General features: G+C 37.5%; 1 protein-coding gene across 1 annotated transcript in view; it reads right to left on the reverse strand.

Moving 5' to 3' along the window:
* Nucleotides 1-1048: 1048 nt before the first annotated feature.
* The window catches only part of KIF5C (kinesin family member 5C), a 116712-nt gene continuing 100809 nt past the window's right edge, over nucleotides 1049-16951 (reverse strand). The window contains exons 21-26 of the mRNA XM_039327904.1: nucleotides 16477-16537; nucleotides 14998-15069; nucleotides 12235-12339; nucleotides 9917-10133; nucleotides 7420-7521; nucleotides 1049-4801 (exon numbers count right to left, since the gene is read on the reverse strand). Of these exons, the coding sequence (XP_039183838.1) occupies nucleotides 7427-7521; nucleotides 9917-10133; nucleotides 12235-12339; nucleotides 14998-15069; nucleotides 16477-16537 (550 nt within the window). The 3' untranslated portion in view covers nucleotides 1049-4801; nucleotides 7420-7426. The remainder of the gene's footprint in view (nucleotides 4802-7419; nucleotides 7522-9916; nucleotides 10134-12234; nucleotides 12340-14997; nucleotides 15070-16476; nucleotides 16538-16951) is intronic.

The raw sequence follows: 16951 nt of genomic DNA on the forward strand, positions 1-16951 counted from the left end.
ACAAGATTTGGCAGAAATGGGTCTAGTTAGACGTTGTACCCCATCCTTTGCCAGCCAAATGTACTTTTAGTGGCTTAGACCATTTAATCTGCTCCTGTTGAACGTGTTTTTCTGGGTCCCCCTCATTTTCTAATTTAATGTTGATGATAAAATAGCAATATTTTGTAAAACAGGAAAGAGGGAAGTCTCATAATAGTACTTCAGAATTTAAATTCTCAGTACTTGAGAATTTAAACGTACAATAGGTGTACTAGAACACAGAAAAATGTAGGAAAGTTAAAAAATGTTGTTTTATCTATGAAAAATAAAGGCATACTTTAGCAGCAGCAGAGTTATAATTGCTCATAAATTTAGTTTTCTTATGGGGCTTTTCCCTTATCTAAGGATTAATCCCAGAACACTTGGATTAAATTGTCAACAGCCTGCCACCTAGTGGAAATCAAAGTCTATACAAAGCGCTAAAAATTACGGGGCACAAGCAGACTAATAAATGTTGAACAGGGCTGGCTAGGCATGATTCTGTATAGTGCCTGCTCTTTAGGTATCTGTTTTGCTGATGTTCATATAGAAACACCCTCAGCCCAACCTATCCCACAGGGTTGTTGTGGGAAAACAGAAGGATATATTATGCGTGTTCACTACCTTGAGTTATTTATAAACATAATAAAAACATAAAAAAAAAAGTGGTCTCACACTTAACATAAAATGAATTGGAGAAGTTCTAGGCAAGCCAGTACTCAGAGTTGTTTGCCTCTTAAATTTACTCTAAAATCTAAATCCCCAATCCTTATTAATACTCAGTTAAGCGAACAAGATTTTGCTCAGCTAATGTGAAAAAAACGTATATAAAAACTGACTTGTCAAGGTTGTGGCACTTAAAATATCAGTGTATATAGTCAGAAATAAGCAGTGTAAAAATATTGAATGTATCCGCTTAGCTGTTCTGTTCCTTTGTCAAACCGAAAGATTTCCATAGAAGATACCAAGAACACAAGGTTGAAAAGGCAAATATACCAAAATTATCACTGCTATTAAACACAGGCCACAAAAGATTTTACTTAAATTTTATTTCTACTTAAACAGGTTTTGGATGATACATCATGCAGTCTGCGAGTGTATCCATACAGTTTTATAGATAGTATTTTAGAACCAAGATCCAAAGACTTAACTATAGAGAAGAAAGGGGAGATTTAGGTTTGCTGTTATAGAGCTAAATTCATTACAGCATCTTTTATGTGGAAATTTCCCCAGAGATTGTAACCATCAGAAAAAAGATCCACATTTCATTTTTCCCTAAAACAAGCTATTGTACAGATACATAGGTCCCAGAGAATACACATTTGGAATACACACTACAAACTTTATAAACTAGACATGTATACTTCTACAGAATGCCTCAATCCCTATTCTTCCTTCACATCTTCCACTATTAAAAGAAGTTTTTAAAAAATGACAGACACAATTATTTAGGTGTAAGACACAAATCTTAGAAATAGTTTTGTATGGGTGCCCAAAAAGACAATTATCCTTTGTGTTCTTGGTTCAAAAAGGCATTATAAGGAACCATAACAAATTGCTTTTCAATGAGGCATCATCCCAAAATTCTGCTATGTTCATATTCTTGCCTCAGACTATAAAGGCTTAGGGGACCAATTCATCACCAGTAAGCTACAGCTTATACTGCACAACCTATTTTATAACACAGCCTATGATGGGGATAGAGACACCCAAAGAACCCACAAAAACTGCAGTAGTCCTTTGTGGAATAAACCTAATAAACAAGAAATATATTTGCTATATGAAAGATAAGCTTTGGGACTGTGTTGTTTTTAAGAAAAGAAGTATTTTCATTTATAAATGAAGTAACAAAATATGTTGTTTGCTCTTTTTTCATTGACTAGGGGATCAGATTTTTTAAAAGCCAGTTTTTAGATATTAGTACAGTTTACATTATTTCAAGCTAATTAATTCAGAATAATCCATTCTTAACTTAATTCAGCAGAATGTAATTTTAGCAAGTATGGTCAGAATCTTTCCATTGTCTCAGTGGCAGACGGCTAAATTAAAAAGTTATCCCAAGGATGTACATAAATAAAAACTATGACTATAAAGAAAGTATGATTGAAATTAGAAGCAAGCTTCACTTTCAGTCAGAAAATTTTATAAGTATATAACATAGTTATTGAGTTTTCAAGAATTAAACTCAAAATCTTCCTATCATTTAAAGAATGTCAAACTGTAACTATAAAAGAAGCAAAGAGGAAATGGACATTTTAAAGAGTAAATCACATCTCTGGCATTTTGGAAGCAATACAAACAAACTGTAAAATTAGTATCAAAAACTTAAAAGAATGGTTTAGAAATATCACACAAAGCAATTCTAGCAGCAATAAGTCAGTGACATAATAAAAGTGTGTGGATCATTTTCAAAATACATCCCTAAGCACTGCAATATACTGTGTCTTTGTGTCCCATTTCAGAATTCAATCTGCCATCTTTGACCAAAGTGAAAAAATTAGTTCTGAGGCCCCAGTCAAAGAAACTTAAGTTAGAAGAACTGACTGGCTGATCAGCAACTAACAGTTCTGGGGCCTCAAAGGTAACTTTTCCTTACATCCTAATATAAGCACCCTATTAACCTCACAATTTTTAATTTCAAAAGTGCTTAATGTCAAACTATAGTACCTAGTTCTCATTCCTATCAGTGGGGATTGATCAGGCATAGTGATTGCATTCACAGTATCAAAACATCTTAAGCAATATTATTTAAATGCACAAAAAGGAGTCATTTGAAATTATGTTTTAAAACTAAACATGTGCGTTCTAAGAGCTCATTTGCCTATGAAAATAGTTATAGTGAGATTGCTTGAAACATCCTCCATGTTACACATTCTAGTTGGAATATTTAGAATGTATCTTACTGGGATGTCCTGGCTGGAATTTCTTCAAATATTGTTCCAGGGTTGGTTTGTTTTTTACCAACTGGGAGCTTTATGTGTATATGCATGTAAACTTCATGTGTGTGCATGTAACTTGGTGTTCAACAATTTACAACTAAAAAGATGGCCTTATTAATCCCAGAAAAAGGACTGAATATGGCAAATTCACACTTCAAGTGGTGGACAGTGTATATACATGTGTAATAATATTTTAAAAACACAAACATTTACAAAAAAAATAACAAAATAAACCCAAAATAAGATATTTCACTAAACACGTCGCAAAAGTTTCTCCCTTCCCTCATAATTAGTGCAATTAATAAATTAAATAAGACCAATCAATCCTTGCTACTGTTGAGAATACCTAACCTATGTCGTGATAAAATATCTGATAACCATCTTTCTAAAGTCTTTATAGCAGAATAGCTTTTTAGGCAAAAGTATTCCCTCCCCCCAAAAATTAGCATCCCCAAATTTACTGTTAATGTTAGTGAAAGCCACAGCGACAGAATGGAATAAATGTAAATTGAAATTCAGTCATTTTGAACCTCATAATTTTTTGAGATAACACATGTTCATATGCATGGTTTTCAACGTATATATGAAGCATATGCAAAATAAATACAACTGGCACATTAAACTACAGATGTAACACTTGTTTATCTACCTGTTCTATGGTTATCCATGTCTTCCACTTAAAATACAATTTAATACCCCATGTCTGTCATTAAGTAAGAATACAATGAGAGCGTACTACACCATTCTCTTGGGCCAATTGCCCTAAGGTTCACTATTAGCATCTAATGTTATAAATGCTCAGGATTTTGGTAAGATTATTTCAATCATTCTTTTTTTCTTTTTGCTCTGCACTCTAAACATGCATACCTATTCCTAGTCAATCTTTTTTTTTTGGGGGGGGGGGGAATTATTAGAGCAGAATTTTCCCCACATATCTGACTTGTACCGTGATCTCTGAAAATCAAGGAGAAATTAAGCTTTCGCCTGCTGTTCTAAATTTTCTTTTAATATTCATATTCCTCAAAACCATTGTTTCTGCATAATCAATTGAAGATCTAACCAATGTAAGGGGCATAATAGGTCAAATCCTAAACTTTGAGGTTATTATGTACCCACATGATCATTGGATTTTAAGACTAAAACTATGCTAACCATGTTCTTTTTCATCCTTCTATATCTCTACTGTTATCTGAGCAAATGTACTCATAATTTAGCTTTTCCTCCCTACCCTTTTTTTTTTAAAAAAAATCAACATTTCACCAGGGTAATAAAAATGCATTATTTGAGGTACTTTATTTTTCTGAAAGCAGATTGGAGAGGGGAGGCTATTTTTAAACCATATAGCTGCACCCTGTCAGTTTCCAAAAATATAAAATGATACACATATTAAACAGAAAATCAAAAATTCATGAGGGAATCCAATTATCTGGTTTGTTGCTATGGTTGTTCGATGGCTAATTCTTGGATGTCACAGTTTTACTGATGCACCAGAGTACTTAAAACAGAGCAAAACAGCATCAGTGCAAGCACAGAATCTTCCACAGAAGTGGCACAGAGGGCTAAAAGGCAGTCAGTTAACGACAGGGATTGAGGAGCAGACTCGGTGTATTATTACCCTAGGATAACGTGTTAGATACACTGTACAAGGTTTGGAAAGAAAAAAGTGCATTGGACACACTTCTGTACACATGGAGATTGGGCAAAGCTGAAACATTTGAAACCGGTGCATTGCCGATGGCTGTAGAACATGTACAACGAACAGAAATATAGTTCCAGTTCTCTGTAAAAAAAAGTAGTAGTGAATTGATGACAACCTTCCACATGCCAAGTACCAGCTGGTCAGCCTGGAAAAAAAAATAGACACAAATAAATTGTGTTAGTACACATCACATTTTCAGGAGCAGAATAACTTTTGGAGCATTAATTTATTTGCAGAAAACATATATAATCATCCTATGGAGAGAACCAGTTTGGTATACTGGTGAAAGCACCAGGCTAGAAACCGGGAGACTGTGAGTCCTAGTCCTTCCTTAGCCACAAAAGCCAGTTGGGTGACCTTGGGCCAGTCATTCTCTCTCGTCCCAACTCAACTCACAGGGTTGTTGTGGGGAAGATAAACTCACAGGGTTGTGGGGAAAATAGGAGGAAGGAATGTTAAGGATGTTCCCCGCTTTGAGTTATTTATAAAAATAATAAAGGCAGGATTGTTTTTTTTTTTAAAATCTAAATAAATGTGGTGCTGCAGAACAGAAACCGTCATCCGGTTCCGATTGGGTGAGGGAGGAAAACAAGCTTTGGAAATTGTTTTGTGTGTTTTTATTTGTAAAACAATTCTAGATCTACAAATCAATCCAAAGAGTTTTCCATTTTTTTTTCTTACAAAATTAACTCAAAATTTGATAATCCAACAGTAATCCAGCCATGAACCAAACTTGAAATGCAACGTGAGAATATATTGTTATATTGAATAATAAGCTCAATCAAATGTATGGCAGAACGAGTCAAGTTTTCGGGAATAGGTGGAGGGGAGAATACTAGAAGTTGCACCAAGCAGTGGTTTGGGGACTACTGCAGAGAGGTCTGTTCTGTGTAGCTATCCATCAGGTGCCCCCCAAAAACCGAGGCAAAAATTCCTTAAGATCAGAAGAGGGGAGACAACAGTTCTAGCGTGTGTTTGACCAAGTTTTATAAAAACAATTATTTTCATTCTGGATTGCACTCAAATTGACTACTTATATCAGGATACTAAATACTAAAATAAGGATATTGAGTTAGAACTGGCAAAGACTAAACTCAGATTCATCCTCAGTCTGCTATTCAATGGATTGTCTTGGAAAAATAATTGTATTTCAATTTCTTAGTTACTCAATTACTTTCTATTAGTTGCCTGGGAAAAATGTGAATAAAAATGGAATGGCTACCATTGGTTTTCTCTTGTTATTCAAGCATGCTTTGCAAGTACTCTTTTCACAGAATGGCAGAACTTCCAAAAATGGCAGTGAAATTACTAAACTTTTTAATTTTTCCTCCCAGAATATGTTTGTCCTTACACCTTGTCATTACACTGACACCATCAGCAGAATAAATTTTGAATTATAGTAAATGTATTGGTGATCATTTAGCAACCAGAATTTGGGACCTGTAATTCAGTCGTTAAACAAAGCAGTTGCTAAGTGAAAACACAACTGTGCTTACAATCCTACTTCAGTTTTTCTCTTCTTTACAGAGCTGCAAAGGTCATAACTGCAAACATTGGCTGTAAAGTTACTATTTTTATCACCATTGTAACTGTAAACGGTCTCCTAAATGAGACAGTCACTGAACAAGGATTATCTGTAATTAACTTCTTGCTATAAGATCAATACTTGAAACATTCACAGAAATCTTTCGCAGCGCAGATCAGCAATGTAAGGACATTGCTAATAATGTTACACAATAGAGAGGATTTTGGGGGGGCAATGCTGAACATAGTGGCTATTTCTGAAATAATATACTTGGATAAATGGATTACTAAGGAGAGTGTTGTTCCAGCACAACATACTGTTCCACTTTTTTTTAAGGGGCAGGTGAAGGACACAGACATTCCAGCATTTTATTCAAAGGGTGGAAGAAACTATGCTATTAAAATGGCAGGTCATGGTCACTATCCTATTGGTAAATATAGCCATCACAAAACAGTGGCACATTCTTGATTCACGCAACATGCATTTTGGTTTAACGTACTAAAGTTTCTTTCCATTAGGAACAAAATAGATTTTTCTCCTATGCTTCTGAAATATCTATAGGAACTGTTTTAGCCTCAGAATCAGAAGCTGTTCAATGATTCAGGTGAATAAAGGGAGCCATAGGTACAACAATTGTAGCATTGCCCATTAATGTAGTTAAAACAACAAGCTTGGTCTAATGCTTTAGAGCAGGGGTGAGGAACAATGGCCCTTTTATGACTTGTAGACAGGGCTTTTTTTTCTCACAGAACGCCCAGAACGGAGTTCCGGCACCTTTTTTGGATGGAACCTTGTAGGGTAGGCAAGATGGGTTGTATGACGTGTGTGAGTTCCGGCACCTTTTTTTTTTTTAAAGAAAAAAAGCACTGCTTGTAGACATCAACTCCCAGAATTTCTGAGCCAGCCACACTGGCTCAGGAATTCTGGGAGTTGATGTCCACAAGTCATAAATGGGCCTTACTTCCCCATCTCTGGTTTAGAAAGATAGAGATGTCGACTTGGGTATAGAAGACATACAAACATATTCCTAGTTCAAGTTAAGTTATTTGCAAGCCTTATGCTGTGCAGGCTGGTTTTCAATCTGGCTGTTCTTATCTTAGCAAGTCCCTCTTCAAGACCTCCGGGGTTGCTGAAGAGCAGTTTCCTATTATGATTGAACTACAAAACCTTTCTGAACTTGTATCTGTGGACTGTGACGTTTGTACAGTACAGTAACTTACGAATGGCCATGAGCTTACCTGTTATTTACTTCATGTTTTGGTAATATGCACCACCTCCACGAATAGCATGAATGGCTGTGGGAGAAGATGCTGGATAATGACCAGGGCGAATAGGCTTGGCTGCAAAGAGAAGAAGCAAAGCCAAGGAAAAATTTTGTTTTAAGCCAAGGAGTGGACTACTCTTTTTTAAAATAATCATAACCCCATTTTTTCCCCTCTGTGGCAAGGGGTCCCATAACCTATGGTCTGTGGCCCACTGGCCACCAGGCTGCACAAACGGGGCCACCAGCGCCATGAGGGTTGCACGGCCCATTCACGCATGCATGTGGGGCTAGCAGTGGTGGCGGCTAGCGCCTGCTGCATGCACAAATGGAGGTTGCTAGCCCCATACGGGTGTACGCGGCCCCGTTTGCATGTGGCCCCGTTTGCGTGCGTGTGCAAATTTCACAGCTGCTCCCTTTCCCTCTGGGCTGCCAGTATAAAAATGTTGGTGACCTCTGCTCTATGGGAAGCCTAAAGTGTTAATACAACAAATATCTCAAACAATAATATACAATTCATAAATTCCTTTCCACTGTAAAATACAATAGATTCCTTTGTTTTTTTTCTCAAATTGTCTTTGTCTTTTATCTGCCTTCAAAAGTTTGGTGTTCTCATCTCTTGGCTTCTGGAGCACGAGGAATTAGAAATTACTTTAATATCAATTATTTCTCCCACAAGTATTTTAACATTCAGCTATACAAATTCCCCTCTACCACTTCAAGTACTATAGCAAAATTACAACTGTAATAACCAATAGTATAAATTAAGCTTTTGACAGAGCTATGAATACCATGAAGGTGACAGAACACAATAAATGAGCAGATGGTAGGAATAATCAAGTCCAAGTATCCCACAGAAACTGCTTGGTTAGATATATCTGAACAAATTAGATAAAAACTGTATTTTGGGCTCAGGGTAAGGGCAGAGGTATTAAAGGTGTTGTGTTTAGTGGTTAATGCTGCAATAAGAGTATGAACAAGAAATAATGGCTATGTTTGTCTATGAATAAAAAACTAAAATATCTAGTGAAATGACGTCTTCTGTTGCTTTTTTTTATTTATAAAGTGAAGAATGACAATTAGTTGAGGGTCATGCAAAGCATTTGAATATAATCCCTCACAATAAGTGGGACTGAGAACCAAATACCTCTCTATCACTTAAAGCAGCCACGTCTTTCTGCAATTCTCACTGAGCTGCTTCAAAAAATTGTTGCATTTATGTACAGTGGTATCTTGGTACTCATCATTAATTGGTTCCGGGAGGCACGACGCGTTCCAAAAATGATGAGTACCAAACAATTTTTCCCCCACAAGGAATAATGCAGTGAGTCACAAGGCAGCTGACAACAAAAAGTTCTAGCTTGTGTGTTGAGTAGCAAACAAACAATGAGTACCGGGACAAACGTTTTGTGTCAAAATGCACCGAGTACTAAGCAAAACAACTGAGCAATGTGAGGATGCTGCTTTGTACTCAACTGCTTTGAAGCTCATCAAATTTGGTTCAAGTTAATATACGCAAAGTAATAAGACTCCTGAAGTCACAGTTCAGGAATGCTCTTCTAAAATCCATAGCCATTTATACCTAAAAATAGAAATACTTTTTTCTGCAGGAAAAATATATGAACCCATGGTATTTGCTGAATTTATTGTGAGCTTAAAGAGTATTTTATAAGTAGTCCTGGGGTCTTAACAGTCATTTGTTTAGTGACCGTTCGAAGTTACGCAGCCCTGAAAAAAGTGACTTATAACCATTTACAATTGCTGCAGCCTCCCCCATTGTCACATGAAAAAAATTTGGGCACTTGGCAACTGGCGTGCATTCATAGTGTCTGCAGCATCCTATATCAGTGATGGCGGACCTTTTAGAGATCGAGTGCTCAAACTGCAACCCAAAAACCACTTATGCATCGTGGCTGGGCGTGGCCCATTGGCTGGGCGTGGCTGCGGTGGTAACGGCAGACTGGGTGGGACTAAAAAGTTCAATCAATCAATTCCAACTCTGCAAGATCTTTTTTTTCCCCGCGAGAAGTTGAAATTGACTGATTGATTAAACCTTTTTTTTTTTTTTTTTGCACACGACGGTGGAGCCCTAAAACAAAAAGGTTTTATAAAACCCAGCTGAAGGCCTAGGACTGGGGCGACGGCATGTGTGCCCACAGAGAGGGCTCTGAGTGCCGCCTCTGGCACCCGTGCCATAGGCTCGCCACCACTGTCCTATATAGTCACGGGATCATCATTTGTGCCCTTTTCAGCCAGCTTCTGACAAGCAAACTCAATGGGGGGAAAGCTGAATTTGCTTAACCACCCTTTGATTCACTTAACAACTACGATGATTCATTTAACAACCATGGCAAAAACTGTAAAATCAGACACAAAACATTACATTTAATAATGGCCTTGCTTATCATCCAAAATTCTGGTCGCAACTGTGGGGTAAGTCAAGGACTGTCTGTATTAGGAAGCAGAATCCATACCAATTTGAGCAGAGTGTGCTCGTCTTGCTAGGTTCTTGGCTCTCACAGCCTCTTTGATGCGGTCCACTTCCTGCTGGTACCGTTTCCGATCCCGCATGGCATTCTCCTTGGCCTCCTTCAGAGCGCTTTCCAAGGCCTTCACTCTTTCTGCTGTGGCTCGGAGTCGTTTTTCCAGCTTCGGGAGTTCACAGCGAAGATCCGCGTTGTCACGTACCAACTACAAAAGGATGGGAAAACTCATCTTTATTTTTTACAATATCACACCCATAAGATTTTTATAATATCATATACATTAAGAACTTAAAAAAAATAAAGTACTTATTATTTTCCGTAAGTAAAGACGCAGAGGCAGTTTGGAGGGTGTTTCCTGAGGAAATGTTCCAAATTAATGTTACATTTTGCAATTTTCCTCAGTTTTAAAAAAGCGCAATGGAAAGCACAGCCATGTGAACCGTACTGATAAACCAGTGTTTCCCAAACTTGACAATTTTAAGGCATGTGGACTTCAACTCCCAGAATTCCACAGCCAGCAATGCTGGCTGTGGAATTCTGGGAGTTGAAGTCCACATGCCTTAAAATTGTCAAGTTTGGGAAGCACTGTGATAAACTGTACATAACAGTGTATAAAAAATTAATTGTCAGTCCTCCCTTTTGGCTATTTTTAGTACTGTCTGTCTTGATTTTGCTTGTGAACAGTTTTATTCAGTCCTGTAATTTCAACAGAAGATAAAGAAGAGGGAAAGAAAAGAAAGATGGGATTGAGAGAGAAGAAAAACACTAATTTAAACATTGCAGCCTACGTATGAGGCTTCCATAAGACAAAAAGAGCAGTGATGTTTGAGCCAATAAATTGCTGCATAATAAAGACAAACAAAACTTCTAGGTAAGTCTAGACCAGTGGTCCCCAACCTTTGCAGCTTGGCAATCTAGCTGCAGGAGGGGGGGAGAGAGGAATCAGATCACACAAAGTGGTGGGCCAGTGCGGGCACACAGCTCCACTCACGCAAGAGAGAAGCCTTTGGGATGCAGTTTCGCACTCCTTCAGGCTTCTATGTACCAAAAGCTTTTGCAAAGGGACAGAAGGCCTGAAGCAGCACAAAATCGCTCCCCAGAAGCCTTTTGTCCGTTTGCAAAAGCTTTTGGCATGGAGAAGAGAAGCCTTTGGGGGTGCAGTCTCGTTCTCCTTCAAGTTCACTGAGGCCTGCCTGACACTCCAAAAGTGGATTGGGTGTCCTGCAAAGACAGCTTCAAGTCAGCGAAGTTGAGCAGGACGCACAGATGGCTTGGTAGCCAAGCCGAGGGGGAAGAGGGGAACTGGGCCGCGTGAATGGTAGGGCAGTGAGTATGGGTGCATGCGCATTTCCACTTACACAGGAGAAAAGAGAATCCTTTGGCGTGCTGCTCACACAAGTGGAGCTGCACATGCACACATGCGTGCGCACTGGCCCGCCTTTCGTCCGGCCCGATTCCGAAAAGGCCATGGTCCACAGATCCCTGGTTTAGACTACAGTTTCTAAAGTTCTTTGCCACTGGCTGTGCTTCCGGGACTAATGGGAGATCATCTCTGAAACTTCAGGAAAGCTCAAGTTTGATAGCGCCATTGCACACACTCATTATCATGCCTATGGTAAACGAATTTCAAATTGTCTGCTTACCACTCAAGCTTCCACCACACAGAACATTTTTGGCAATCTTTATGCATTGGATGTAACAATGACATTGTAAATCAGTGACGCAAGCTAACCAGCACCCTGCTTTTCACATTGACCATTGTTCATTAGTAGATGCCCCATCAAAATCACCCAAATTCTTAAAGTCTGAAATGGAATAAGGAACTTGGGGCTCTCCAGATGTTGCTAACATTCAATTCCCAAAAGCCTCAGCTAACATGATTATCAGGGATGCTGAGAAGTACCACATTCTACAGCAGTTAATTTTGATATTGTCAGGCACATTGCTCCATTTGTCTGTGTTCTCTTCTAAAAATCCAATTTGAATTAAAAGAAAGTTGAAGGTCTTTGTTGTAAAACTGAGGACTAAACATAACATGCAACTAGGATTTTTTTTTCTTCTTATCAGATTTCCAGTAGCCTCCTTTTGGCTCAGCGGGCAAGGCTCCTATAAACTGATTGAAAATCCGTTTTTATTTTGTGCTCAAATGTCTCCTTGAAAGAGCTGTGGGTATTTCAACTGCTGTGAGACTACATCACATAATTATTTAAGGTTTGTTTTTCTCTTCTCCATATTCTACAGCTGTTGAATTTAAACAAATTAGGAAAACCACAAGGTAGCAATGACCTACATAATGATAATCCTACCTGTTTGTGAACTTTTGTAAGTTGTTCCAGGTTGTTTTCCAAGAAGGAAATTTTCTGCTTCTGGGCAGCACTTCCACCTCCATCGTCACTGTCCAGTTCAACACTCTATGCAAAGCAAACAAATTACAATACAGAAATTAAGTGATGGTTGAGAACAGCAACAAAAAAACTTACCTTGCCTAAAAACACAGTACAGCCTATGAAATTAAACTTGGAATAATGCTAAGCATGAAGCATTCAAGTGGAAATCTAATTCTTAGATTTCTGAATATAATTTACATTGATGCTGTTATAATGTGCATGGTTCAAGACAACAGGGAAATCTTTAAGAAAGGTTACACAGTCCCAAGTTAATTCTTTAAAACAATTCTATATATCTACATACTACTAAGACTTTTGTTCCTTAACCTTTAACTGAATGAAACAATGCAACAGTTTTTAAACCAAGGCATCTCAAATGGTCTAATTTAAAAAAAAGTCCAAAATCCTGGACCCATGACTCCCCTAGTGTGGAAATTTAGCTAATTTAATAAAACATTTTATGAGTTTTATGAAAGAGTACAGAGAAGAGCAACAAAGATGACTAGGGGACTGGAGGCTAAAACATATAAGGAACGGTTGCTAGAATTGGGTATGTCTAGTTTAACGAAGAGAAGGACAAGGGGGGACATGATAGCAGTATTCCACTATCTCAGGGGCTGCCATAAAGAAGAGGGAATCAAGCTATTTTCCAAAGCACCTGAAGGCAGGACAAGAAGCAACGGGTGAAAACTAATCAAGGAGAGAAGCAACCTAGAACTAAGGAGAAACTTCCTGACAGTTAGAACAATTAACCAGTGGAACAACCTGCCTCCAGAAGCGGTGAATGCTCCAACACTGGAAGTTTTTAAGAAGAGACTGGACAGCCATTTGTCCGAAATGGTGTAGGGTTTCCTGCCTGAGCAAGGGGTTGGACTAGATGACCTCCAAGGTCCCTTCCAACTTTACTACTATTACTATTACATAAAAATGATCATAAAACAGTTTATGACATAATACAAAGACATTTCTTGGACTGATTTTTGACTGCTATGTGGTTCAATGTGGGCCATTTTCAAGGCAAATGCTTCTTTGGACGCATCCCAATTTTTCCAGTGAAGGCAGTAAATCAGAGGTCCTGTCATTGTAAAAGACATTGAGGACTCTGGTAAGGAAATATCTCTGAAATGGTGGTCAGGGGTTGTCTAGCAATTTTTAAACTTTTCACATGTATCAGTCCTCCTCTGCTTTCCATTCCAACAGAACTCATAATAATTTATTTATTTATTTATTTATGAGACTTATATACCGCTTTAAGTGCAAGCACTCTCTAAGCGGTGTACACCAGTAAGCAATGTATATATATATATTTACATTGCCCCCAACAATCTGGGTAATAATAATAATAACAACAATAATAATAACAACAATAATAATAATAAAGTTGGAAGGGACCTTGGAGGTCATCAAGTCCAACTTCTGCTCAGGCAGGTAACCCTATACCAGGGGTAAGCAACCTTGGCTCTTTTATGACTCATGGACTTCAGCTCCCAGAATTCCTGAGCCAGCATGGCTCAGCTTGGAAACCTCTCCCTTTCTCCTCAGCATGGCTGGCTCGGGAATTCTGGGAGTTGAAGTCCATGAGTCATAAAAGAACCAAGGTTGCCTACCCCTGCCCTATAACATTTCGGACAAATGGCTATCCAGTCTCTTCTTAAAAACTTCCAGTGTTGGAGCATTCACCGCCTGAATAAGAGTACTTTCAGAGACATGAGGAGAGATTTGGGGAGTTACAGTTAAGTCAAATAAGTAGAAATTATGAAATGTTTTCCAGAACTAATATAATGAAATACTAGACTGATGGCTAGTTTTTTTAAAATATTTATTGAAATGATGCTTTTAACTACTTTCAAAATGTTCCTCAAGCAAAAGTTTTCACATTCTGAAATAATTGATATCTATTCCTCAGTCATAAAAGTTTATCTTTTTTTAAAGGAAAGTTTAAAAGATAGTGAAAAGCATTGCAAATAAATTTGGAACAAAGTGGAAATATTCATGCAAAGACTATTTTATAATGAAGATAGTAAGATTTTTTTAAAAAATGTTTAAATTGGTCTCACTTCATGGCCTTAATACTTCATGAAGTATTAAGAGATTTTAATACTGTATTTCAATATGAACCACTTTTTCTTTAATCTTTCTTGCTCTGCTCTTTCATAACTATAGGAACTATGATCCAAACTACAGCCAATAGTACAAAGTCAAAATAAAAATTATTCTATTCTATTCTTTTATTCTAAATTAGGCTTCATCCTCTGAATTAATTTTAGCTTCTTCAGTGGAAGCAAAAACATAAGAATTTTTTTCACTGTCATCGCAATTTCCCCTGAAATACAGCTTTAACATTTTTATTATTTTCATCTTGGTATCAATATATTTTTAAAAGTACAGTATGCCTGGACTTAGACTACCTTTAATGAATAAATGAATTACAATGATGTGCCTATGTGTAAAGCTAGTATTATATACTCTCTCTAGTCATGTTTATAATTCAAGCTTTTGGAATTATTTGATAATGATATTTAGTGTATCTGTGCATGCAATTCTCAGCTATTCAAATGCAAGCAAAATATATTAAGCAATTATATTTCAACAGAGCGCCACACAGCTTGACAAATATTTTCACCAAAGCAAAATGACGTTTTTAGCATAATTCAAATCTTTCAACCAAAGGTTTTATCTTACTTTTTTTACTCTGGTGGTGAGGTCTTGAACAAAGAGTTTACGTAAGTTGTGAAGAGTTTGAAGTTCTCGAGCCTGTAAACAGACATATACATAAATTTGAAAGAAAAAAAATCAGAGCCCTCCACAGAATCTTAGCATTTCTTCAGAACGATGTAATGATTGTGACAATCTCTGCCCCTTATGTGCATCTGTGAAATGTCAAAATGTATGTTCAAGAGTAGTGGAGATTGCATCACAAACCATGATGTTACTTTTTTTTCATTTGACTCCCACTCGGGACACCACTACTTAATACAGACTATTTTAAACCGAAACACAAAGTTATCCAAGCACATCAATAGTAATACTTTAACTACAGATAAATCATAGTGTCCTACAAGTCCCCCACAGAACCAATTTGGTCTAGTGTTAAGACATCAGGCTAGAAAGCGGGAGACAGTGAGTTCAAATACTGCTTTAGCATGGAAGCCAGCTGGGTGACTTTAGGCCTGTCACTCTAAGCCCAACTCACCTCACAGGCCTGTTGTTGTGAAGAAAATAGGAGGAGAAGGAAGGTGTATTGGACATGTTCTCCATCATGAGTTATTTGTAAAAATAATAAAGGTGAGATATAAATAAATAAACTACTGTGCTATTACAGCAGCCAAAGTGAAGCGAAAAAGTGGTTATCCCTCAATTGGTTAAGAGTTAACTGAGAAATTCACAGATTTTCACAGATAATTGTTCACAAAACTGTTAACCAATTATGACCATTTTTAATGATTATTGAGGAACAACCATTTGTAAAGTTTTTAATATATTAATTGCACTTTCCTGCACACTGTATAGCATACATAAATATTTTAACTGCTTTCTCGGAGATGACAAGGATGAGGACTATCTGGATTTTGGTGGGTACAGGTTGTTTTACAGGGATGGGATAGCAATGGAGAACTGTTTCCTTGCCACCTCTTCACCTCTGGAACTCCTACCCCCCATAGGCAACTGAGGAAGATACCACAATCTGTGATTATCAGAATCAGCCAAGAGATTTAACAGAACAGTCTACCCCCCCCCCCATACACCCTCAATTTCTCTTCAGCGACAGCTTCTCCTTCAAGGCCTTCCTCACATGGGTTCTCCAAGGGGTTCAATAGGCCATCCTGCAGATACCTTGGTAAAAAGCCATAGAGGGTGTTCTAAGACAAACCTAGCACTCTGAAGTATATTTAGAAACCTATCATTAAGCACTGCAGAGTCTACAAATTGTATATAATTTGATTTTAGTGACTAGTGCATGTCAACCAACGAATCAGTTCTTAAGTTATACAAACAAAGTAGAAGAAACATGCAAAAAGTGAATGTCCCCACCATGCCAGGATCATCTATCAGAATGATTGGCAATGGGTATTTTTGACACAATGCCCTTCTCCCTCAAATTATAGTATCTTTTCTGGAAAGTCATTTCAGAAATATACCTATGATCTATTTAATACTTACCACAGTTTCTTCCAGTCCCTTAAGATCCTCCCTTGCTTGTTCCCTCTTATCATTAAGCAATCTAGATAAAAAGCAAACAATGGCACAAGTCAGAAAATACAAATATATCATTGAGAGTCCCAAAAGTGCAAAACATGAAGCCAGATCACCTTCTAGTGTCTAAAGCATGGGCGTACAACCTTTTGACTTGCCTGGACCACACTGAGTGAAGAGGAATTATTTTGGGCTGCATATAAAATATATAATAAAATGTATATAAACCACATAATAATGTTAAAAGTGCATAATTACCAGCTGTCCAGAACTGCTTGCGGCCCCATGAGTTGTGGGTTGTACATACTTGATCTAAAGGATTTTTTTAACACTGGCAAGTAACCATTTTGACAAACTCGTCCAGTGCTTCATCATCATAGGAAATTCATGGATGAACTCAGTTTACAATGTAAGCAGAAAACTCAAGAAACAAAACATTCAA

Source organism: Crotalus tigris, unplaced genomic scaffold (genome assembly GCF_016545835.1).
Source record: "Crotalus tigris isolate CLP2741 ecotype Arizona unplaced genomic scaffold, ASM1654583v1 scf7180000024369.3102671, whole genome shotgun sequence".
In the NCBI taxonomy this organism is placed as follows: Eukaryota; Metazoa; Chordata; class Lepidosauria; order Squamata; family Viperidae; genus Crotalus; species Crotalus tigris.